This window comes from Thalassophryne amazonica, chromosome 11 (genome assembly GCF_902500255.1).
Source record: "Thalassophryne amazonica chromosome 11, fThaAma1.1, whole genome shotgun sequence".
NCBI lineage: Eukaryota > Metazoa > Chordata > Actinopteri > Batrachoidiformes > Batrachoididae > Thalassophryne > Thalassophryne amazonica.
In genome coordinates, this window is record NC_047113.1 from 87,017,283 (window position 1) to 87,041,839 (window position 24,557).

Here is a 24,557-nt window from a genome sequence, read left to right on the forward strand (position 1 = left end):
AACCGGATTTAATACGGCCCACAGCGGCTGAGGGCGCGCCGTGCTCCAAGCGGCGATCGACAGGCTGAAACGACCAGATCATTTCCAAACTGAACGCTGTGTTGATCCGGGACATCGTCTGACTACCAGAGAAATGGCAGAAGATGTGGACATACCACTTTTTCGGCACATTCCACTGTTACAGGAGTTTTTGTCATGGAAAGAGGAGCAGAGGAATTCGCGCGTCGGGGCAGAGCCGCATGGCGCAGAACAAAAAGCAATGCCGTGATGAAGCCTCACAGGACATGTTGTGGCATGTCCAGCTCGTCCACAATTTCTCAGATAGTCACACGACTGAAAAGCCACCGAAAGCCGTCTGAATCTTCTTAATGGTGCAAGAGCTGGGCATGTCAGGGCATGTCCTGTGAGACCAACACGGAGGTGCTTTTGTCCCACGCCATTATCGGCTCCGTGGTGAATTCCTCCGCTCCTCTTTCCATGACAAAAACTCCTGTAACAGTGGAATGTGCCGAAAAAGTGGTATGTTCAGATCTTCTGCCATTTCTCTGGTAGTCAGATGATGTCCCGGATCAACACAGCATTCAGTTTGGAAATGATCTGGTCGTTTCAGCCTGTCGATCACCGCTTGGAGCGCGGCGCGCCCTCAGCCGCTGTGGGCCGTCTTTAATCCGGTTGTAATGCTCCTTGATCTGTGTGATCCCCATAAGATCTTCACCGAAAGCCATCTGAATTTTCTGAATGGTTTCCACCTGGCTGTCTCTCACAGTTGCTGAAAAAATTTTGATGCAGTAAAGCGGCAGTCGCTCAGCCAATTTCCTGACAATGAAAATCCGCCGAGGAGGCTGGATCACTCGTCCCACAAGGCGTGCTCACACGCGAATGACGCAACCGACAGGCATGAAAAAACTCATGCATGCGCACAAAGGTTCAAGCTTGGCTGATGCAAGCGCACATGATTCAAATCCATATAGTTTTTGCAACAAATAAAAAGGTCGGAAACTTTTCTAACAGACCTCGTATATGCATATGTATGTATCTATGTATATGAGGGTAGGCTGAAAAGTTCTAAGGCTCACTATGATGCAGTTAATGCATTACTCCTTCATGGTGAGCCTTAGAACTTTTCAGCCTACCCTCGTATATTTATTTATTTTCTTTAATTGGTTTTATCTTTTCTGTTGTGTTTTGTTTAATCTTTTCTGTTGTTTGGTTTCATCAGGTTGTTTTTGTCAATTCTCTAAAATTGTATTGTAGCATTATTAGTTTTGTTGTTGTTGCTATTATTATTAATATATGAATAAAATTAAAAAAAATTACAATTTGACTCTTTTACGACAACGCACGCTGAGCCATTAATTATTATACAGAAAACCTTATGTTTATATTAGTTGTACATATACTCTGGAATAATTCACCTTTAGATTTCACTATCTTTTGTTTGGCTAAAAATTACATCACGGAAAACACCTTTTTATAGTTGCACTCACATCTTGTTGCAATGCAAATTACAGTGACAATAAAGGTGATTCTGATTCTGATGCGCACAAACGTGCTGAGATGCAAACAGCTTAATGCTAACTTTAACATTTAAAATGCCATAGACATGCTAATGTGTTAGCATTGGCCCCGTTTTTAAGTTATAAAATACATCTATCAACTGTTTCAGATGACCATAACAGGTCGGTAACATAAAAAAGGTAAATATTACTCACAGACAAGTGCTCTTTAGGGTTTTAGCAGGGAAAAATTAAGATAAAGCGAAATAAAACAATGAACCAACGAAGCAACAGATTGAAGCACTGCTTTGATTTGTTCAAGCTTCAAAGCAAAGCCGCGCTGCAGAAACAGTTGATTACAGACCCGCTGCAGGGTCTGTAAACATTGAGGAGGAAATGATCATTTTCCTGACAAACACCTCCAAAAACAACGGCCACTCTGAAGGACCGATAAGGGAATCATTAAGCAAAAAGGTTATTGATGTCGGTGGATCGAATCATTTCTTAACGATACTGTTTTGTAACAAGGTTCGGTCAGATCGGCACACAGAAATGATCACACAGACTGCATTTTGCTAGAACAAACAGGCGTATATTTATTCCCCACAAAAGCAGTTACATCAAGCACAAGTGGTTGCAGCGCATGAAACATCTCTTTCTCTCTTACCGTGACGCCTTTAAGGTGGAGAGCCAACACCTTCGGCAGAGTGCGCTTGTCAACCGGCTGGGCGTTCGTACGAAACCCGCAGCAGACTCTATCGAAGCATGGCTTTACCCCCTCTTTTCTAGTGTGTGCGCGAAGGGAGGGTGAGTGGCCATCTCAAACTCCCTGGCGCACATAATTCCTTTAATCAACAGGCATCTGAAAGTTCTTTCCTCTTGCAAAAACATAATGATCTCAGCTCTTCACTCCCAGTTCAGAATGACCCCAGCATGCTTCACTCCCAGTCGTTAGTGGCTACAAAAACAAATTCGTGCAATTAGTGTAATAATAACAAGTACATCATTAGGGTTACTTTAAGACAGGGGCAAAACAACATAATCTTTTCTCCACACAGATACCCAAAAGGAACCGGTTCCCGATACCCATCCCTAGTGAGTGTCCAGAGTTTAGGTTCCTGCTTCTTCTTCCAGAGTGTCCGTAGCAGCTTAGACAGCCTTTTCAATAGCTGGATACAGTTCTTGTAGATCTTATATGTAGTGCCTGACGGCCCTGGAGCAGAACCTGATTGAGCTTTATCCACAAATGCTCTCATTTCATCCATGGTGAAGCTTGCCATAATAAAAAGGGTCTGCAGCTTGTGCCTTGGAAGCTGGAAGGGAAGTTCATCCAATGGGATGTCTCTGGAGGGATCACCATGTCCTGCTGCCACACTCTTCTCCATTTCCTCTTTGGAACACTCCAGTCTTTGCCTTCTCTGGATTATTTCTGCTTTGCGGAGGTGAAGTAGGTTTTTCCACACCTCTGCCCGTATCTGGTTTAGTGCTGTTCTTTCTTCTTCACCTGCCTTCCACCACCTGTTCTCGAGCATCCTCAGTTCTACCCACACCTCCTTAATCTGTTGCTATCTCCTGCTAGTTGCAGCTGTATGTTTGGTTTTGTGTGTTTCCTTTACTCCAAAGGTGCGACTGCATGTCTGATTGACTATTTGCACCATGCTCTTGATTTTGTTGCATGCATCACCTTTCAAAGTGTTCTCAAGGATGATCTCCAGATTCTTGTCCAGCTGTGCCTATCTGTGGTCAGTTGCTGGTGCAAATCTAAGCATGGTTTCCTTTCAAAATCCTCTAACCTTTCAGCTTCTCTCTCTCTTCTCGTGGTCTGAGCAGGCTGAGCGGCGAGGTTCAAAGTACTGTGGTGTGCCTCCTGGCTCTGGTCCTCAAAACTGAGTGACAAGCTGGACTGATATACTCATAGACTGCTCTCTGGGTCCTGTCAGATGCTTTAAGTTGCTGCAGCTGCTTTTTGCACTTGGTCTTCTCCTGATGAATCCTGACACCTTGCTTGTTCTCGAATGTTCTGCCACAGATGCTGCATCTGCGTTCTGCCTCACTTTCCTGTCTTGCCACGTAAGGCCATGTAATCCATCCTTTCTGGCAGATTATTGTGTGATTTTTTTTTTTTTTTTCTCCCCCCCCCACCACCACCAAAATAATATAACATAGCATTCAATAAATTTGTACATTTTCATAAAGATTTTAAAAGTGAATCTCAATATACCAGCAGAAATATTGAGAGCAGAATAAAAATACAGTCCCCCAACATGGTTTACACACTGCTGTAAATATATCACCTGGTAGTTCAGGTTTTTTCAAAAGTATTACATAATATTATAAATACTAAAGTGATTTAGAAAATTTACAGGTGTTGGTAAAGAATTTTATTGACAGTATGTCACCATCTTCTTCAGTTGCATAGTGTGGGGAAATAGTTTGTGCAATAAAACCGGATGAGCTCTGCGTCATTGACATTCTGGTTCCTATTGAAGGTCCAACACTCCATGGATAATTGCACACCTCGGAAGTTGTGTCCTTTTTATCCCCCGGTATGAAATACAGCGGGATAGAGTGATCAACATGCCCGTTTGTCTGCTGTTATTTCGGAGTTTCAAGAACAAAAACATCCATCTCGTTCTCACAAAATGTCTGTGGAATTCTGGCGTACTTTTGCCACAGGTGAGTATGTCATTGTATGTTTATTTTTGGCTGCTGTGTGTGCACCCTTGTATGTGTCACAGCTTGAAATAGCATCAACATAACACCACACAATGCACATTATGGTGTAATGCGGGAAATACAGCACTGGTCGCCTCCCAAGTTTTGGCCAACCTTGAAATGCTGAGTTGCAGTCGTCTCGCAACAGGATGTACACTCATAACACAGTTGCTCTGCACACATTGCACTAGGTCTTCCATGATAATGGCGTGTATGATGTATGATAGTGGCAAAACACACGTTTGTATCGCGTGGTGTTGTGGGTTGGTGACTTGAGTTTCACTGGTCCATGTTAAAGGTAACGCTTTCAAAATCTGGTGCTACTGAAAAATGAATCGTTACTCATCGCGGTGCTGTGTAATGATTGACACCGATATGTACGCATGTAGCTGAAAAGTAGCACTGCACAGCTTTAGGAGAAACACACCAGACCACAAAGAATCTTTGTTAGACTTTTAATTTTGTTGTTCTCTTCATATCAGCCGGACCGAATTAGAGAGTTTGGATTGAGCAAGATGAAAGAATCCCAGGTATCACAGCCTGCTGAAACAGAAGAGAGTAAAACATCTAGAACTTTGTCCAGTCTCGAGAAGACTGCTAGAAATGGAGAACCACCTTTTGTGAAGCAGTGCCATGTGGCCACTCAGTCCCCTCTGTTACAGTACAGCTCCACTCTGGGCCTGGCAGAAGATGGTCTGCCTCCTCAAAGCAAGTGTGTTGCCCCTTCTAACCTCAGAACATCAGATCCTCACAGGTATAGTGTCAGTGTTTGAATATTTTCAGTACTGTTACAGGCAGTTTTATGTCTTCTGCTAAAGCATCTTATATTTATTCACACTAGTATGTTGCCATTGCTGTCAAAATTATGGAGTGTCTGAATCATTTGTGCTGCACTCTAGTTTAATTAATTTGCAAATGTATCTGGTTTATATGACATGACGATACAAATGATGATGTACTTGTATGTCTTCAGAATCCTCTTGTTACCTTCACTTCCGGCTCCAGTGATGAGTGAAGCCCACAGGGTCCCACATGGGGAAACCCCTCATCTACTTGCCCAAAATATGTATTGCTGTAAGCACAGCTTTCCCCTTTCATACAGACTGATGCAACATATTTTAAATTGTAAAGAAGGGTAAATTACTGACTGTATATTTCTTAACAAATTTGCACATTTACAATGCATTCTACAGAAACTGAAGAATGCTAAAATAAAGACAACAGGCAACAATTATAGTAGAGCTCAGAGTAAATCATGGTGTAGGTTCAATTTAACCTCAGTGTAAAGTGTGACAAAAGTATCTAGTAGACAGAATCATTAATGTTGGACCTTATAAACATGCAGGGTAAGACATTAAACAATGATATACTCCACAGTCATAATATGAATGTACCTATTTACCACACAGATGGCCATTGTTGTTGCCTTGGTACTGGTGTTCCCTTATGCTACACCTGTAACCGGCCACTAGGAGGCGCTGTACACGGCCATCTTGTTAACCGGAGTCCTCACAGTCCACCCAGTGGGAGCACCTACCCTGAACGTCAAACACAGTAAATATTTCTTCTTTGCTCTCAGTGATACAGCAGACAATCTATTAAAGAAAGTATGGTGCACCCACCTCAAAAAGACATTCAGGGGATGGAGGAAAGTTACTAATCATGACTTGGTAGTCCTGTTTGTTCTTAGGGTGTAGTTGATGTCAGTTACCATATCTTAATCCAATTGACAAGATGAATGTTAAGGAGGAACAGCATATTTATGATGCAAATGGACAGAAGTGACCACATTACCCATAGTCGGGCTCAGAATCAGAAAAAGGGGCTTAAATAAAGATCTTCAGGCATTTTTGAGTAAAAGTTGGCAAACAACTTTTTGTAAATGTATTTTTTGTGCTGAATCCATTTTTGCTGTTTGCCAAGCTGTACCTCCCACGTGGAACCCAGTAGGGGGTGCTTTTTGTAAAAAAAATTGACATTTTTCCCATTATTTTGAGTATAAAACCTGTACATCTTCAAAAAGTGAAATTGCAGAAAGTTGCATATATCCCTTAGCTAGATTAGTACCAAATTTGGCTTTAATTGGATGAAAGAAACTCTCAAAAACAGACCTTGAGGTAATGTACAAATTACCAATTTCGATGATAAAATAAAGATTGTAGTCAAAATTAATGGTCTCTGTGACTTTACTGGCCATCTCTTAATGACTACTTGTAAGAATATATCCCACATTGTCATCTGGAATAAATAAGTCACTAGAGTGTATAGCCCAGGTCAGAATCACCAAAATGTGTACAGGAGGCATGAAGAGCCTCTGGCATTTCTGAGTGGCCAAATAGACTTTTGGCAAAAGTTGGCAAGTGAACTTTTCTAAGGGTATTTTTTGTGCTGAATCCATTTTTGGTGTTTGCTAAGCTGTACCTCTTATGTACAAGTCAATACAGCTCAAAATCTGGGACGACCAAGAAATTCAGGAAATTCCACATTTTACAGTTTTATATCATGTGTGACAACAATAATCAAGTGTAGTTGGTTATTTTTGGTGGGAATTAAGATACTGGATGTGACAATGATAACTGAAATTTAATTTCTCATTGTAGTCATTAAAATATCTTATTTCATCCCCATATTTCAAGCAGACGAATAGAATATCTAAAATTCTTGAGTCATTTATTTTGGAGCCACTAGCAGACTATTGTCCTCAGATTAAAGTCTGTAAATAAATTTAAAGTTATACAAGAAATTTATTTTTTGAATTCAAAAGTAAATTACTTTCTCCCGTTATTTCCACACATCATTCGAATATTGTTCATCAGAATTAAAGACAAATGTGGGTATTCACTTCCACCACTGAGAATGTCTTAAAACTTTGCAGGATGTTGAAGAAGGTATTTATAAGCCACATTATGAAAAAAGGGGTGTAGGGGTCACTGCACGTTTTTAAAAATTATGAGACTTTTTCTATTTACATGTTAAATGAATGGGAAATTGTTAATACAGTAGTGTTCAGAATAATAGTAGTGCTATGTCACTAAAAAGATTAATCCAGGTTTTGAGTATATTTCTTATTGTTGCATGGGAAACAAGGTACCAGTAGATTCAGTAGATTCTCACAAATCCAACAAGACCAAGCATTCATGATATGCACACTCTTAAGACTATGAAATTGGGCTATTAGTAAAAAAAAAAAAAAAAAAAGTAGAAAAGGGGGTGTTGACAGTAATAGTAGCATCTGCTGTTGACGCCACAAACTCAAAACTATTATGTTCAAACTGCTTTTTTAGCAATCCCGTGAATCACTAAACTAGTATTTAGTTGTATAATCACAGTTTGTCATGATTTCTTCACATCTGCGAGGCATGGAGTCAACCAACTTGTGGCACCTTTCAGCTGTTATTCGACTCCAAGATTCTTTAACAACATTACACAATTCATTCACATTTCTTGGTTTTGCTTCAGAAACAGCTTTTTTGATGTCACCCCACAAGTTCTCAATTGGATTTAGGTCCGGGGATTGGGCAGGCCACTCCAAAACATTAATTTTGTTGGTTTGGAACCAAGATTTTGCTCATTTACTAGTGTGCTTGGGGTCATTATCTTGTTGAAACACCCATTTCAAGGGCATGTCCTCTTCAGCATAAGGCAACATGACCTCTTCAAGTATTTTGACATATCCAAACTGATCCATGATACCTGGTATGCGATATATAGGCCCAACACCATAGTAGGAGAAACATGCCCATATCATGATGCTTGCACCACCATGCTTCACTGTGAACTGTGGCTTGAATTCAGAGTTTGGGGGTCATCTCACAAACTGTCTGCGGCCCTTGGACCCAAAAAGAACAATTTTACTCTCATCAGTCCACAAAATATTCCTCCATTTCTCAGTTGATGTGTTCTTTGGCAAATTGTAACCTCTTCTGCACATGTCTTTTATTTAACAGAGGGACTTTGTGGGGGATTCTTGCAAATAAATTAGCTTCAGACAGGTGTCTTCTAACTGTCACAGCACTTACAGGTAACTCCAGACTGTCTTTGATCATCCTGGAGCTGAACAATGGGTGAGCCTTTGCCATTCTGGTTATTCTTCTGTCCATTTTGATGGTTGTTTTCTGTTTTCTTCCACACGTCTCTGTTTTTTTTTGTCCATTTTAAAACATTGGAGATCATTGTAGATGAACAGCCTATAATTTTTCGCACCTGTGTATGCGTTTTCCCCTCTCCAATCAACTTTTTAATCAAACTACGCTGTTCTTCTGAACAATGTCTTGAACATCCCATTTTCCTCAGGCTTTCAAAGAGAAAAGCATGTTCAACAGGTGCTGGCGTCATCCTTAAATAGGGGACACCTGATTCACACCTGTTTGTTCCACAAAATTGACGAACTCACTGACTGAATGCCACACTACTATTATTGTGAACACCCCCTTTTCTACTTTTTTTTTACTAATAGCGCAGTTTCATAGCCTTAAGAGTGTGCATATCCTGAATGCTTGGTCTTGTTGGATTTGTGAGAATCTACTGAATCTACTGATACCTTGTTTCCCATGTAACCATAAGAAATACACTCAAAACCTGGATTAATCTTTTTAGCACTACTATTATTCTGAACACTACTGTATGTAGGTTTTTGACTACAAAAAGTAATATAAAAATAATTCTACCATTGATTTTTGGTCTATATTTGTACATTGTAGTGATGTCTCCTCCACTAACACGTGAAGCTCTTATTGAAGCTCAAAATGCTGATTCTACTTTAATGAAATGTTTTTCTGTTTTAGAGAGCCCAACTGATAACAACCACTACTTCCTGGACCAGGGAGTGTTGATGTGCAAGTGGGTTCCTTGGTCAGATAACAGCACTGATTCCAATGGTTGGTGTGTAGTATTCCAGATTTTCCACTCTTATTAATGCCCCCTTCCTGAATTGCCACCTTATTGTGGTGGAGGGTGGACTTTTTTCTGGTTCCGGAGCACAGCGGTGTTCTGCTGTATCTGTTAGCTGTTTGAACTGAGCTGTTTGAGTTCTTTGAATTAACAGTCTTTTTCAAGACTTTTTTACTTTTTTTTTACTTTTTCACCGTGCTCCAACGCCTAAAGAAGACCTCTAACGGTCGAAGCATCGCGACGGAGCTCTTTTATCAGCTAACCTTCATCAGCGTTGGCAAGCTAACTAGCTTGCTAACGCTTTCGTTTTTATTTTTATTTTATTTTTTAGCACTGTTGTGCTGCTCCACAGCCTGCCTAGTGGATTTTTATTTTATTTTAGCACTGTTGTCGTGCGTTACCTGTGCTGCTCCACAGCCTGTCCAGTGGATTTTTATTTTATTTTTTACCACTGTTGTCGTGTGTTACCTGTGCTGCTCCACAGCCTGTCCAGTGGATTTTTATTTTATTTTTAGCACTGTTGTCGTGTGTTACCTGTGCTGCTCCACAGCCTGTTCAGTGGATTTTTATTTTATTTTTTAGCAATGTTGTCGTGCGTTACCTGTGCTGTTCCACAGCCTGTCCAGTGGATTTTTATTTTATTTTTTACCACTGTTGTCGTGTGTTACCTGTGCTGCTCCACAGCCTGTCTAGTGGATTTTTATTTTGTTTTAGCACTGTTGTTGTGCGTTACCTGTGCTGCTCCACAGCCTGTCCAGTGGATTTTTATTTTATTTTTTACCACTGTTGTCGTGCGTTACCTGTGCTGCTCCACAGCCTGTCCAGTGGATTTTGATTTTGATTTTATTTTTTTGGGCGCTGTTGTCGTGCGTTACCTGTGCTGCTCCACAGCCTGTCTAGTGGATTTTTATTTTGTTTTAGCACTGTTGTCGTGCGTTGCCTGTGCTGCTCCACAGCCTGTCCAGTGGATTTTATTTTATTTTATTTTTTAGCACTGTTGTTGTGCGTTACCTGTGCTGCTCCACAGCCTGTCTAGTGGATTTTTATTTTGTTTTAGCACTGTTGTCGTGCGTTACCTGTGCTGCTCCACAGCCTGTCTAGTGGATTTTTATTTTGTTTTAGCACTGTTGTTGTGCGTTACCTGTGCTGCTCCACAGCCTGTCTAGTGGATTTTTATTTTGTTTTAGCACTGTTGTTGTGCGTTACCTGTGCTGCTCCACAGCCTGTCTAGTGGATTTCTATTTTGTTTTAGCACTGTTGTCGTGCGTTACCTGTGCTGCTCCACAGCCTGTCTAGTGGATTTTTATTTTGTTTTAGCACTGTTGTCGTGCGTTGCCTGTGCTGCTCCACAGCCTGTCCAGTGGATTTTTATTTTTATTTTATTTTATTTTTTAGCACTGTTGTTGTGCGTTACCTGTGCTGCTCCACAGCCTGTCTAGTGGATTTTTATTTTATTTTAGCACTGTTGTCGTGCGTTACCTGTGCTGCTCCACAGCCTGTCTAGTGGATTTTTATTTTGTTTTAGCACTGTTGTCGTGCGTTGCCTGTGCTGCTCCACAGCCTGTCCAGTGGATTTTGATTTTGATTTTATTTTTTTTGGCACTGTTGTCGTGTGTTACCTGTGCTGCTCCACAGCCTGTCCAGTGGATTTTTATTTATTTTTTACCACTGTTGTCGTGTGTTACCTGTGCTGCTCCGCAGCCTGTCCAGTGGATTTTTATTTTATTATTTTATTTTATTTATTTATTTATTTATTTTTTTTAGCACTGTTGTCGTGCGTTACCTGTGCTGCTCCACAGCCTGTCCAGTGGATTTTTATTTTATTTTTTAGCACTGTTGTCGTGCGTTACCTGTGCTGCTCCACAGCCTGTCCAGTGGATTTTTATTTTATTTTTTACCACTGTTGTCGTGCGTTACCTGTGCTGCTCCACAGCCTGTCCAGTGGATTTTGATTTTGATTTTATTTTTTTGGGCGCTGTTGTCGTGCGTTACCTGTGCTGCTCCACAGCCTGTCCAGTGGATTTTTATTTAACGCTGTTGTCGTGCGTTACCTGTGCTGCTCCACAGCCTGTCTAGTGGATTTTTATTTTGTTTTAGCACTGTTGTTGTGCGTTACCTGTGCTGCTCCACAGCCTGTCTAGTGGATTTTTATTTTGTTTTAGCACTGTTGTCGTGCGTTACCTGTGCTGCTCCACAGCCTGTCTAGTGGATTTTTATTTTGTTTTAGCACTGTTGTTGTGCGTTACCTGTGCTGCTCCACAGCCTGTCTAGTGGATTTTTATTTTGTTTTAGCACTGTTGTTGTGCGTTACCTGTGCTGCTCCACAGCCTGTCTAGTGGATTTCTATTTTGTTTTAGCACTGTTGTTGTGCGTTACCTGTGCTGCTCCACAGCCTGTCTAGTGGATTTTTATTTGTTTTAGCACTGTTGTCGTGCGTTGCCTGTGCTGCTCCACAGCCTGTCCAGTGGATTTTTATTTTTATTTTATTTTATTTTTTAGCACTGTTGTTGTGCGTTACCTGTGCTGCTCCACAGCCTGTCCAGTGGATTTTTATTTTTATTTTATTTTATTTTTTAGCACTGTTGTTGTGCGTTACCTGTGCTGCTCCACAGCCTGTCTAGTGGATTTTTATTTTATTTTAGCACTGTTGTCGTGCGTTACCTGTGCTGCTCCACAGCCTGTCTAGTGGATTTTTATTTTGTTTTAGCACTGTTGTCGTGCGTTGCCTGTGCTGCTCCACAGCCTGTCCAGTGGATTTTTATTTTTATTTTATTTTATTTTTTAGCACTGTTGTTGTGCGTTACCTGTGCTGCTCCACAGCCTGTCTAGTGGATTTTTATTTTATTTTAGCACTGTTGTCGTGCGTTACCTGTGCTGCTCCACAGCCTGTCTAGTGTCGGATTCCCTGTTTGGGAATCCGCTAGCTTAGCGTAGCTACTAGCTCTTAGCCGTTTTAGCATGGCGGCTTCTCCTGTCTCTCCCGTACTTTTCTGCTCTGGGTGTGAAATGTTTAGTTATTCCTCGGCCTCTTTTAGCAGTAACGGTACATGTAATAAGTGCAGCTTATTCGTAGCTTTGGAGGCCAGGCTGGGCGAATTGGAGGCTCGGCTCCGCACCGTGGAAAATTCTACAGCTAGCCAGGCCCCTGTAGTCGGTGCGGACCAAGGTAGCTTAGCCGCCGTTAGTTCCCCCCTGGCAGACCCCGTGCAGTCGGGAAGGCAGGCTGACTGGGTGACTGTGAGGAGGAAGCGTAGCCCTAAACAGAAGCCCCGTGTACACCGTCAACCCGTTCACATCTCTAACCGTTTTTCCCCACTCGACGATACACTCGCCGAGGATCAAACTCTAGTTATTGGCGACTCTGTTTTGAGAAATGTGAAGTTAGCGACACCAGCAACCATTGTCAATTGTCTTCCGGGGGCCAGAGCAGGCGACATCGAAGGACATTTGAAATTGCTGGCTAAGGCTAAGCGTAAATTTGGTAAGATTGTAATTCACGTCGGCAGTAATGACACTCGGTTACGCCAATCGGAGGTCACTAAAATTAACATTGAATCGGTGTGTAACTTTGCAAAAACAATGTCGGACTCTGTTGTTTTCTCTGGGCCCCTCCCCAATCAGACCGGGAGTGACATGTTTAGCCGCATGTTCTCCTTGAATTGCTGGCTGTCTGAGTGGTGTCCAAAAAATGAGGTGGGCTTCATTGATAATTGGCAAAGCTTCTGGGGAAAACCTGGTCTTGTTAGGAGAGACGGCATCCATCCCACTTTAGAGGGAGCAGCTCTCATTTCTAGAAATCTGGCCAATTTTTTGGGATCCTCCAAACTGTGACTGTCTAGCGTTGGGACCAGGAGGCAGAGCTGTGGTCTTATACACCTCTCTGCAGCTTCTCTCCCCCTGCCATCCCCCTATTACCCCATCCCCGTAGAGACGGTGCCTGCTCCCAGACCACCAATAACTAGCAAAAATCTATTTAAGCATAAAAATTCAAAAAGAAAAAATAATATAGCACCTTCAATTGCACCACAGACTAAAACAGTTAAATGTGGTCTATTAAACATTAGGTCTCTTTCTTCTAAGTCCCTGTTGGTAAATGATATAATAATTGATCAACGTATTGATTTATTCTGCCTAACAGAAACTTGGTTACAGCAGGATGAATATGTTAGTTTAAATGAGTCACACCCCCAAGTCACACTAACTGTCAGAATGCTCGTAGCACGGGCCGGGGCGGAGGATTAGCAGCAATCTTCCATTCCAGCTTATTAATTAATCAAAAACCTAGACAGAGCTTTAATTCATTTGAAAGCTTGTCTCTTAGTCTTGTCCATCCAAATTGGAAGTCCCAAAAACCAGTTTTATTTGTTATTATCTATCGTCCACCTGGTCGTTACTGTGAGTTTCTCTGTGAATTTTCAGACCTTTTGTCTGACTTAGTGCTTAGCTCAGATAAGATAATTATAGTGGGCGATTTTAACATCCACACAGATGCTGAGAATGACAGCCTCAACACTGCATTTAATCTATTATTAGACTCTATCGGCTTTGCTCAAAAAGTAAATGAGTCCACCCACCACTTTAATCATATTTAGATCTTGTTCTGACTTATGGTATGGAAATAGAAGACTTAACAGTATTCCCTGAAAACTCCCTTTTGTCTGATCATTTTTTAATAACATTTACATTTACCCTGATGGACTACCCTGCAGTGGGGAATAAGTTTCATTACACTAGAAGTCTTTCAGAAAGCGCTGTAACTAGGTTTAAGGATATGATTCCTTCTTTATGTTCTCTAATGTCATATACCAACACAGAGCAGAGTAGCTACCTAAACTCTGTAAGGGAGTTAGAGTATCTTGTCAATAGTTTTACATCCTCATTGAAGACAACTTTGGATGCTGTAGCTCCTCTGAAAAAGAGAGCTTTAAATCAGAAGTGTCTGACTCCGTGGTATAACTCACAAACTCGTAGCTTAAAGCAGATAACCCGTAAGTTGGAGAGGAAATGGCGTCTCACTAATTTAGAAGATCTTCACTTAGCCTGGAAAAAGAGTTTGTTGCTCTATAAGAAAGCCCTTTGTGAAGCTAGGACATCTTTCTACTCATCACTAATTGAAGAAAATAAGAACAACCCCAGGTTTCTTTTCAGCACTGTAGCCAGGCTGACAGAGTCAGAGCTCTATTGAGCTGAGTATTCCATTAACTTTAACTAGTAATGACTTCATGACTTTCTTTGCTAACACAATTTTGACTATTAGAGAAAAAATTACTCATAACCATCCCAAAGATGTATCGTTATCTTTGGCTGCTTTCAGTGATGCTGGTATTTGGTTAGACTCTTTCTCTCCGATTGTTCTGTCTGAGTTATTTTCATTAGTTACTTCATCCAAACCATCAACATGCTTATTAGACCCCATTCCTGCCAGGCTGCTCAAGGAAGTCCTACCATTATTTAATGCTTCAATCTTAAATATGATCAATCTATCTTTGTTAGTTGGTTATGTACCACAGGTCTTTAAGGTGGCAGTAATTAAACCATTACTTAAAAAGCCATCACTTGACCCAGCTATCTTAGCTAATTATAGGCCAATCTCCAACCTTCCTTTTCTCTCAAAGATTCTTGAGAGGGTAGTTGTAAAACAGCTAACTGATCACCTGCAGAGGAATGGTCTATTTGAAGAGTTTCAGTCAGGTTTTAGAATTCATCATAGTACAGAAACAGCATTAGTGAAGGTTACAAATGATCTTCTTATGGCTTCGGACAGTGGACTTATCTCTGTGCTTGTTCTGTTGGACCTCAGTGCTGCTTTTGATACTGTTGACCATAAAATTTTATTACAGAGATTAGAGCATGTCATAGGTATTAAAGGCATTGCGCTGCGGTGGTTTGAATCATATTTGTCTAATAGATTACAGTTTGTTCATGTAAATGGGGAATCTTCTTCACAGACTAAAGTTAATTATGGAGTTCCACAAGGTTCTGTGCTAGGACCAATTTTATTCACTTTATACATGCTTCCCTTGGGCAGTATTATTAGACGGTATTGCTTAAATTTTCATTGTTACGCAGATGATACCCAGCTTTATCTATCCATGAAGCCAGAGGATACGCACCAATTAGCTAAACTGCAGGATTGTCTTACAGACATAAAGACATGGATGACCTCTAATTTCCTGCTTTTAAACTCAGATAAAACTGAAGTTATTGTACTTGGCCCCACAAATCTTAGAAGCATGGTGTCTAACCAGATCGTTACTCTGGATGGCATTTCCCTGTTCTCTAGTAATACTGTGAGAAATCTTGGAGTTATTTTTGATCAGGATATGTCATTCAAAGCGCATATTAAACAAATATGTAGGACTGCCTTTTTGCATTTACGCAATATCTCTAAAATCAGAAAGGTCTTGTCTCAGAGTGATGCTGAAAAACTAATTCATGCATTTGTTTCCTCTAGGCTGGACTATTGTAATTCATTATTATCAGGTTGTCCTAAAAGTTCCCTAAAAAGCCTTCAGTTGGTTCAGAATGCTGCAGCTAGAGTACTGACGGGGACTAGCAGGAGAGAGCATATCTCACCCGTGTTGGCCTCCCTTCATTGGCTTCCTGTTAATGCTAGAATATAATTTAAAATTCTTCTTCTTACTTATAAGGTTTTGAATAATCAGGTCCCATCTTATCTTAGGGACCTCGTAGTACCATATTACCCCATTAGAGCGCTTCGCTCTCAGACTGCGGGCTTACTTGTAGTTCCTAGGGTTTGTAAGAGTAGAATGGGAGGCAGAGCCTTCAGCTTTCAGGCTCCTCTCCTGTGGAACCAGCTCCCAATTCAGATCAGGGAGACAGATACCCTCTCTACTTTTAAGATTAGGCTTAAAACTTTCCTTTTCGCTAAGGCTTATAGTTAGGGCTGGATCGGGTGACCCTGGACCATCCCTTGGTTATGTTGCTTTAGACGTAGACTGTGTTTCATAATTATTGTATGGCCTTGCCTTGCAATGTGGAGCGCCTTGGGGCAACTGTTTGTTGTGATTTGGCGCTATACAAGAAAAAAGTTGATTGATTGATTGATTGAATACTAAGATTACATCTTATACTATAAAATAAAGTGAAAAAAGTGGGGGTCACCAGCAAAATGAATATAGTCCCAGACTATTGTTTGGAATTGATCAGCTGCAGTTGTACCTCAAGCTGTATAACTGCACGATGTAAGTGTAAAAGATCTCGTCTGCGTTTCTCTGCAGCATGTAAGTGCAATTCAAGTGATGCAGAATGTAGCAATTACTGAACTGAATAAGAGCATTTTCCAGGGCATGATATAACATTCTGTTTAGTGTTGTGAAACTGTGGGTTTTAAATTGATTTTTATTTGGTGACGAGATCATATTTGAGAATCTCGCTCACCATTATTTAGTTTTATGTTAATATGTTCAACCATTGTCCTAGTTAAATTACATTATTTACTCTTCATCATTTACATGTCCATGTGGATATACAACTAGTTTAAAGATTGCAATTTCATCTAACTAAATGTTTATTTTGGTTTATTTATGCAAAATATTTTCTAAGAAAGATTGGTTGCATATATGGTATATTGCTGCCTCCAGCATGATATTAATGTTCTTTTGTGTATGTACAAAATAAAAGGTCAGTGTTCACCAGGAATGTTGTAGGATACTGTATGTCTGATGTGTTTTAATTGTTTTTTTCCTGTACCCAATAAATCTTATATCACAATATAAACAGTTTTTTTTTTTTTTTTTTAGCAGAACTGAGATATCTGCTGTATAAATACAGTATTAGCCTATTAGGTGGCCGTTCTGTTGAGATACACATAAGAGTTACAGCTTGGCAAACTGCAAAAATTGATTCAGCAGAAAAAATACCCTTAGAAAAGTCCACTTCCAACTTTTGCCAAAAGTCTATTTGCTCACTCAGAAACGCCTGAAGACCTTCATGCCTCCAGTACACATTTTGGTGATTCTGACTTGGGCTATACAGTCTAGTGACTTGTTTATTCCAGATGACAATGTGGCATATATTCTGGCAAGTAGACATTAAGGGATGGCCAGTAAACTCACTGAGACCATTAATTTTGGCTACAATCTTTATTTTATCATGGAAATTTGTTAGTTGTACATTACCTCAAGGTCTGTTTTTGAGAGTTCTTTTCATCCAATTAAAGCCAAATTTGGTACTAATCTAGCTAAAGGATATATGCAACTTTCTGCAATTTCACTTTTTGAAGATGTACAGGTTTTATACTCAAAATAATCAAACGTCACTTTTTTACAAAAAGTGCCCCCTACTGGGTTCCACAGGGGAGGTACAGCTTGGCAAACAGCAAAAATGGATTCAGCACAAAAAATACATTTAGAAAAAGTTGTTTGCTAACTTTTACTCAAAAATGCCTGGGGGTGTCACTTTATCTTAAAATCAACGTAGACTACCATGCCCTACATCTGGAGGTGTTTCAATAACATTCTTGTCATGGTTATTTATTGCCAAAGAGCTCAAAAACCCTGTCACAGAGAGAGCAAGCAACAAGGGTGCTAAACCAAAGTTATGAAATACAACATGCTTGTCTGTATTGTCCATGGCCTTGTAATGGGCTCTTTCTGCAGTACACAGTACGCTGGTCTTTGTAGAGCAAGCTCCTATGACAGACTAAACAATAGTAATATGAATAAAATGATCACAACCTTGGCTGACCAGGAATTTCAAGGTGATCTCGTGACTGAGGTGATATTTATGGTGTAATTCTCAATTCACAGGCCAAGCTCCGAGGTGGCTGCTGCAGGTTCTGGAGTTGAGACTTTGCCTTCAGAAAGCTCCAGATCAGTGAAGGAGGGGATTTTGAGCTATGCTGACGCTCTTAAACAGCAGGTCCTACCCACACACACACACACACACACACACCTGTGTGTGTGTATATTGTAGTTTGAGTACATAGAAGCTAAACTTTTTATTTTAGTTTTGGCAACTACAGCCAACAACTCCAAAAAATAGAAAATGCATATCTCAAAATTGTAGAATATTTCAGAAGATTCAAGATTTAAACAACTTTATTGACCCCTAAAAGGGCAATTCATCTTCACACGCAATTACCTCAAACAAAAATACAGAAATTAATCCACAATTATTACTAGTTGAACATAACAATGGCACACATCAGAATTAAAACAACTGCACATATACATTTGATTTGTTTATGTACGCTAAGCTTTGAAACAGTCCTTCATCCGAATCAGGCCCGGCGCCAGAAAAAAAATATTAAGGGGGCAATGAGTTTATCACGGGGCAGGGTCGCGCCCACCCTACAAAAAAAGTGCGCACCAGAGGGTACCTGCCTCTGAGCATGCGTAATGAATTGGGTGCGCTCCTGGAAAGCTCGTGTACGAGGTCTATTAGAAAAGTATCTGACCTTATTATTTTTTTCAAAAACCATATGGATTTGAATCACGTGTGATTGCGTCAGACAAGCTTGAACCCTCGTGCGCATGCGTGAGTTTTTCCACGCCTGTCGGTTGCGTCATTCACCTGTGAGCAGGCTTTGAGTGAGGAGTGGTCCAGCCCCCTCGGCGGATTTTCATTGTCAGGAAATGGTGGAATGATTTGGGCTTTTTTTCCATCAGAATTTTTTCAGAAACTATTAGAGACTGGCAGCTGGAAACCATTAGAAAATTTTTTCTGGCTTTCGGTGAAAATGTTACGGGCTTGGTAGAGAATAAGGAGTGTTACTGTCACTTTAAGGATGGCCCCCAGTGGCTGTGGTGCGCGCCGCGCTCCGAAGCCGCCATCGACAGGCTGAACGACCATTTCATTTCTAAACGGATGGCTGTCTGGATCCGTGACCATCGTGTGCCATTTCTCTGGTTATCACAAGAGCTGGACATCAACCATTTTCTGGCAGATTTCACTTTTAACAAGAGATTTTGTCATGGAAAGCCGAGCGGAGGCTTTGCGCGTCACGATGGATTTGCTACTGGAGCGAGACAAAACCACCTCCGTTTTGGTCTCACAGGACGGCTTTGAGATGGCGTTCAGACAGCTGTCGGTGGTTTTTCCATCGAGTGATTATCCGAGAAATTGTGGATGTGCCTGGACATGCCAGAACATGTCCCGTGAGGCTTCATCACGGCATTGCTGTGCGCCATGCGGCACTGCTGCGACGCGCGAAGCATGCGCACGAGGGTTCAAGCTTGTCTGACGCAATCACACGTGATTCAAATCCATATGGTTTTTGAAAAAAATAATGAGGTCGGATACTTTTCTAATAGACCTCGTATTTAGGATACACCGTTGTAAGAGACTAAGAGTAAAGACTGATGACAGTATTTTTTAATTATTATTTGAACGTATAGACCCTCGGTCAAGTGATCTCCTGCATACCACAAAACCAAACCAACAACTGATCTGAGAAACGACACGAGACAGTAGATTAACCCCACGTAAACCTTTCATGTAGATATACAGTGGTCCCTCGTTTATCGCGGGAGTTACGTTCTAAAAATAGCCCGCAATAGGCGAAATCCGTGAAGTAGTCATCGTTATTTTTTTTACAATTATTATAGACGTTTTAAGGCTGTAAAACCTCTCACTGCACACTATACACTTTTCTCAAACAGGCATTAACATTTTCTCACTTTTCTCTCCTGTGTAAACACTCTCAAAGTTCAAACCTTAGTAGAAAACTAAGACCAACCTGTTTTCAGGCCCAAACATTTGTTTGAGAAATAAAAATAGAACGTTTTCCTATAAATAATTATGATGGCTTTTAGAACTAACGAATTTAATTTTAACGATCAACCTACGAGGGTTAGGGACACATAAGAAATTATTAATAGTGACTGACCAGTATTTCACAGTTCCTCTGATCGCGCCTCTTCGTCCTGGCTCCGCTCCACTGTCGCGCCTTTTTCCACTCACACCTCGCTGCAGGTGTCTTTTTCTGAGTGAAGAGCACAGTTATGGGTAGTTGTTGGTGCTCTTTTTTTTTTTCTGGGCGAGAAGATTCTTATAAACAGACATGCAGAACACAATGCGCGTGCTCTGTCTTTGCAGTGCCACAACAGGTGTCCCGCCATCTCGACAGAACACCGGCCTGCTTGATGAGGACGCAGAGCACAATGCGCTGTTTTTAAAAAAAAAAAAAAAGCATGCAAAATTGGACTAAAAAAATCTGCGAAACTGCGAGGCGCTATATTTTCCAGTATTTCTTTTTCTTTCTTTTTTATTTTTATTTTTGATAATTCTCATATCCGAGGGGGAGAGGTTGATGACGTGAGGTGACGTCGCCCCCAAATGCCCCCTCGTGGCGCCGGGTCCGATCTGAATTGAGGCAATGAGTGTGTTGGGGCTGTAGCAGCATTTCCGCCGCGCAGCCAATCTCAGGGGTCGTGGCATAGTGGAGGCTGGGGTAGGGGTGGGGGGGTGTGGGGGTGGAGACAGAAACACAAGGGGGGGGGGTATGGGTGGAGGGGGCGTGCGTCATGTGCAGATGAGTTCATATCAGTCTCTGTCCATGTATGCGTAGATTCTGGAGTGGTCTTGATGACCGCAGACTGTAGGGGAGGGCAAATGAAAAGGAGCCAGATGCTTCACCAAGGCTGTTGAAATCCTTCTGGAGGAAAACAAATGGGGCATTTTAACCTTCGGTAGCTGATAAGGCTGCCATGTTTGGGTTAGGCAGAGAAGCACAGAGTTCCAATACGGCCTCTCTTTAACTGTCCATATCCATATTGTGACTATTCACTGGTCTCCAACATCAATTCCTTTGCAAGGCAGACATTTGCTATGAGATGATTTTCCAATTTGCATTTAAGTTCAAGAGTTAACACAGTCTGAGATTGTACCGCCTTGCCCACCTCACTAATCATGACAGACAGGTGTGGGGTTGTGGTTTTAGTAGCAGCCATCTTGCCAATTTTCCAGTAGGTCAGGGCACCACCTAATCACCAAAAGCCCCCCTGCCACAAAATCAAATAAGAATAAATCCTCAACGTCTTCCACAGAGAGTGGTGCTAAACACCTCTCCCAGGTGTCGAGACCATAGCCCGCAGGATAGGTTCCATCTGGGCATGCAGGGTCCCACAGTCCTGATTTCCTTTTTGAAAAGATGGTGTCAGTAGTGTTGAGAGAGCAGCTGATCAATTCCATGGTTATTCCAAATATAGTTTGAAGAATTCACAGTCTGGTAATGTTGGGACTTTTGAAGGTTGGGGCAGAGATAGAGAAACACAGAAAGAGAGGAGGAGATGTGACCGCTCTCGCCGGAGTCCCAACTTATCTAATCTAACTTCTGACAAGTATGTTCATTTATGCACTCAGTACTTCGTTGCAGCTCCTTTTGAATGAATTCCTGCATCCTGCATCAGTACGGCATAACATGGAGGCGATTAGTCTGTGGTATTCATACTGCATAAATAGTGACTTGAAGTAAAATATTTTGAGATATGCATTTTGTATTTTTTGGAGTTGTAGGCTGTAATTATCAAAATTAAAATAAAATGTTGTGCATAATGCAAGTTCTAAATTTTGCATCACCAGTTATGCAGCTTCATGATGATGTGGTATAGAGAAGGATTTATCCAGTTGTTTGTATTCTTCATAACTGATATAAATTTTCACTCTGAAATCCCCCCCCCCCCCCCCCCCCAAAAAAAAAAAAATGACATTAATTTTTTCAGACACACTTGTGTACAGTGGTGGGCACAGTTCTGCTAATCCGTTTACTACTAATTAGCTAAGCTAACTTTTTAGCTGATTAGCTTTTCAACTAACTTTGACAACCATCAGCAGACCAGTTAACTTCCGCTAAATTTAGTTCTGTTAACTTTTAGACCACTAATATCTTCTTGTGGGCATAGTGAATAAAGCTTAACAATTAACAATATTTGTAAACCCTGAAATCATACATTTTAGTTCATACCTGTTTCGTGTTATGGAGCAGACAGACAGCTATGAGAGGTAGAGCTCAGTCCTCTGCCAGCAGAGGAGAGCTGGCTACTAGAGACAAAAGAAGAGAAGAAAATAAAAATCATTTATTTTCACAGCCATACGGTCATGCAGACGTGTCAGCGGAGTCATGCATGGCAAGGTAGTTTTGACTTATGGTTAAAATTTTAAACAAACTAATTCTGTACAGGTTTTTGAAATTAATGCCACCTCTGTCATTTTTACAGCTATATGTTTTAGTTTTAAAGTAATGCACTAATTTTGTAGGTTTTAGTGTTTATAGACACACATGCCAAAAGGCATTATGGGAGAATGAAGCTTCCTGTCATCAGTGGCTGGTGGGTTTATACAAACAAACCAACACACGTTACATTAACGTGTGTTGGATTTTTACAAATAAATCTGTATTTGTAAAAATGTAATTTTTTATTTGTAAAAAAGGCAATTTGAAACTGAAAAGTGATTCAGCATGTATAGCAAATGTGTGGCAGTTGGTATTCACACCCCCATCCAGTAAATGGCAGTGTGAATACCAATTGCCACACATTTGCTGAATCACAGTTTTCAGTTTTCAAATTCCCTTCTTTTTTTTTTACAAATGAAAAAAGTGACGTATTACAAATACAGACTTATTTGTAAAAACCAACACACACGTTACAGTAACTTGTGTGTTGGTTTTTATAAACCGACCAACCACTGATGTGTCTGTAAAAGCTAAGACCTTCAAAATTAGTGCATTACTTTAAAACAAAGGTTACATATGTAACCGCGGTTCTATGAATGCTGGATGACCACCAGAGTGCAGCGCTGAAAGCACTGAATGATCTCTTCGTGCATGCGCAGTTCGAGTGATGACACCAAAATAGTCACACCTGTGACACCACGGATGACCAATTACAGTGTATATAAGCATACGTCATCCGAGGCTCTGTTCCTACAGAATCTACTCGCGCAACGCTGAGATTCCGAGTGACAGAGAATCTCTAGCGGTCATCCGGGATTCATAGAACCGTGGTTACATACGTAACCTTCATTCCATTTCATCCCTCCTGACCGCCAGAGGGCGGTGCTGAAAGCACTGAATGACTAATACCAACAATGTCACGAGGAATCCTGAGCACCTACCTCACAGAGGAGACCCAGAGGACCCCGACGGGAGCACACGACCCAAAGGATGAGGGTCGGCCACATTGACATTGTAGAAATGAGTGAACGTACTTGGGGAAGCCCATGATGCCGCAGCGCAGATGGCATCCAGCGGAGCTGCCCAGGAAGCAGAGACACTCCTGGTAGAGTGAGCCTTACCCGAGAGCCACTTGAGGTCCGTCTCTGCCAAAGGCTCGAACAGAGGACGACAAAGTGCTTCGAGAACCAGGGTCAGATCCCAGGCCGGTGCACATGGGGCAGCCGGTGGATGCAACCTACGAGCACCACACAGAAAAAGAGAAACTAGATGATGGCTTCCAACTGAACAACCATCCACTCTAGTATGGTAACAGGAAATAGCTGCTACATATACCTTCAGTGTCGAGGGAGAGCGGCCCTCATCAAGGACAGATTGGAGACAATCCAGAATAGTAGAAACGGAACAGGTGACTGGATCCTCACTGCGGGCAGAACACCACTGACGAAATAGTCGCCACCTGTTGTCATATTGCTGCCGGGTAGAAGGTGTCCTGGCAGACAAAACAGTACGCCTGACAGGATCAGCGAGCCCAGTCAGTCTTGACCCCTGGCATCCAGTGGCCACACCCACAGGTTCAGGCATTGAGGATCGGTTGCCATATTCGTCCCCCCCAACTGAGAGAGATCGCTCCTGGGTGGAAGACATTATGGGTCGCCTCAACATAAACTCCGTAGCAATGGAAACCATCCACGCATGGGCCAGGATGGAGCTACCAGCAGCAGTCTGTGGCCCACACCTGAGAATCCTCTGTAGAGTGGGCCAAATCAATGGAAGAGGAGGAAAAGAGTACAGGAGCACCTTGGGCCACGGATGAGCAAACGCGTCCTGACCCAACACACCCAACACCCCTGTAAGGGAAAACCACAGAGGGCAATGAGTCGACACTTCCATCGTGAACAGATCCACCTCTGCGCGACCATAGAGGTCCCAGATCATGCTCACCACATCGGCGTGAAGACACCACTCCCCTGGAGCAGGTTCCTGATGAAAGAGTGCGTCCGCAGCTCGGTTCTGCTCTCCCGGTAGATACTCTGCCCGCAGAGTGGACAGACGAGGAAAGGCCCATTCCAGTAGATCTCTGGAGACTTTCAGAAGACGAGCCGATCTGGTGCCCCCTTGATGGTTGATGTGGTAGACAACAGAGGTGTTGTCCAACCGTACCAGAACGTGACTCCCCTCCAGGTGGGGAAGAAAGTGCCTCAGAGCTAGATGTACTGCCCATAGCTCCAGCACATTGATATGTCTCAAGCGATCCCTTCGGCTCCAGAGCAATTGAACCGCTCTGTGCTGCCAGACTGCGCTCCATCCCGTGGAAC

The 24,557-nt window shown here is 41.8% G+C and overlaps 1 protein-coding gene across 1 annotated transcript in view; it reads left to right on the top strand.

The window, feature by feature from the left end:
• Nucleotides 1-24,557, top strand: part of LOC117520991 (centrosome and spindle pole-associated protein 1-like) — a 143,046-nt gene that overhangs the window by 60,927 nt on the left and 57,562 nt on the right. Inside the window, exons 11-14 of the mRNA XM_034182326.1 lie at nucleotides 4,694-4,965; nucleotides 5,185-5,285; nucleotides 5,621-5,765; nucleotides 17,873-17,984. Coding sequence (XP_034038217.1) covers nucleotides 4,694-4,965; nucleotides 5,185-5,285; nucleotides 5,621-5,765; nucleotides 17,873-17,984 — 630 coding nt within the window. The remainder of the gene's footprint in view (nucleotides 1-4,693; nucleotides 4,966-5,184; nucleotides 5,286-5,620; nucleotides 5,766-17,872; nucleotides 17,985-24,557) is intronic.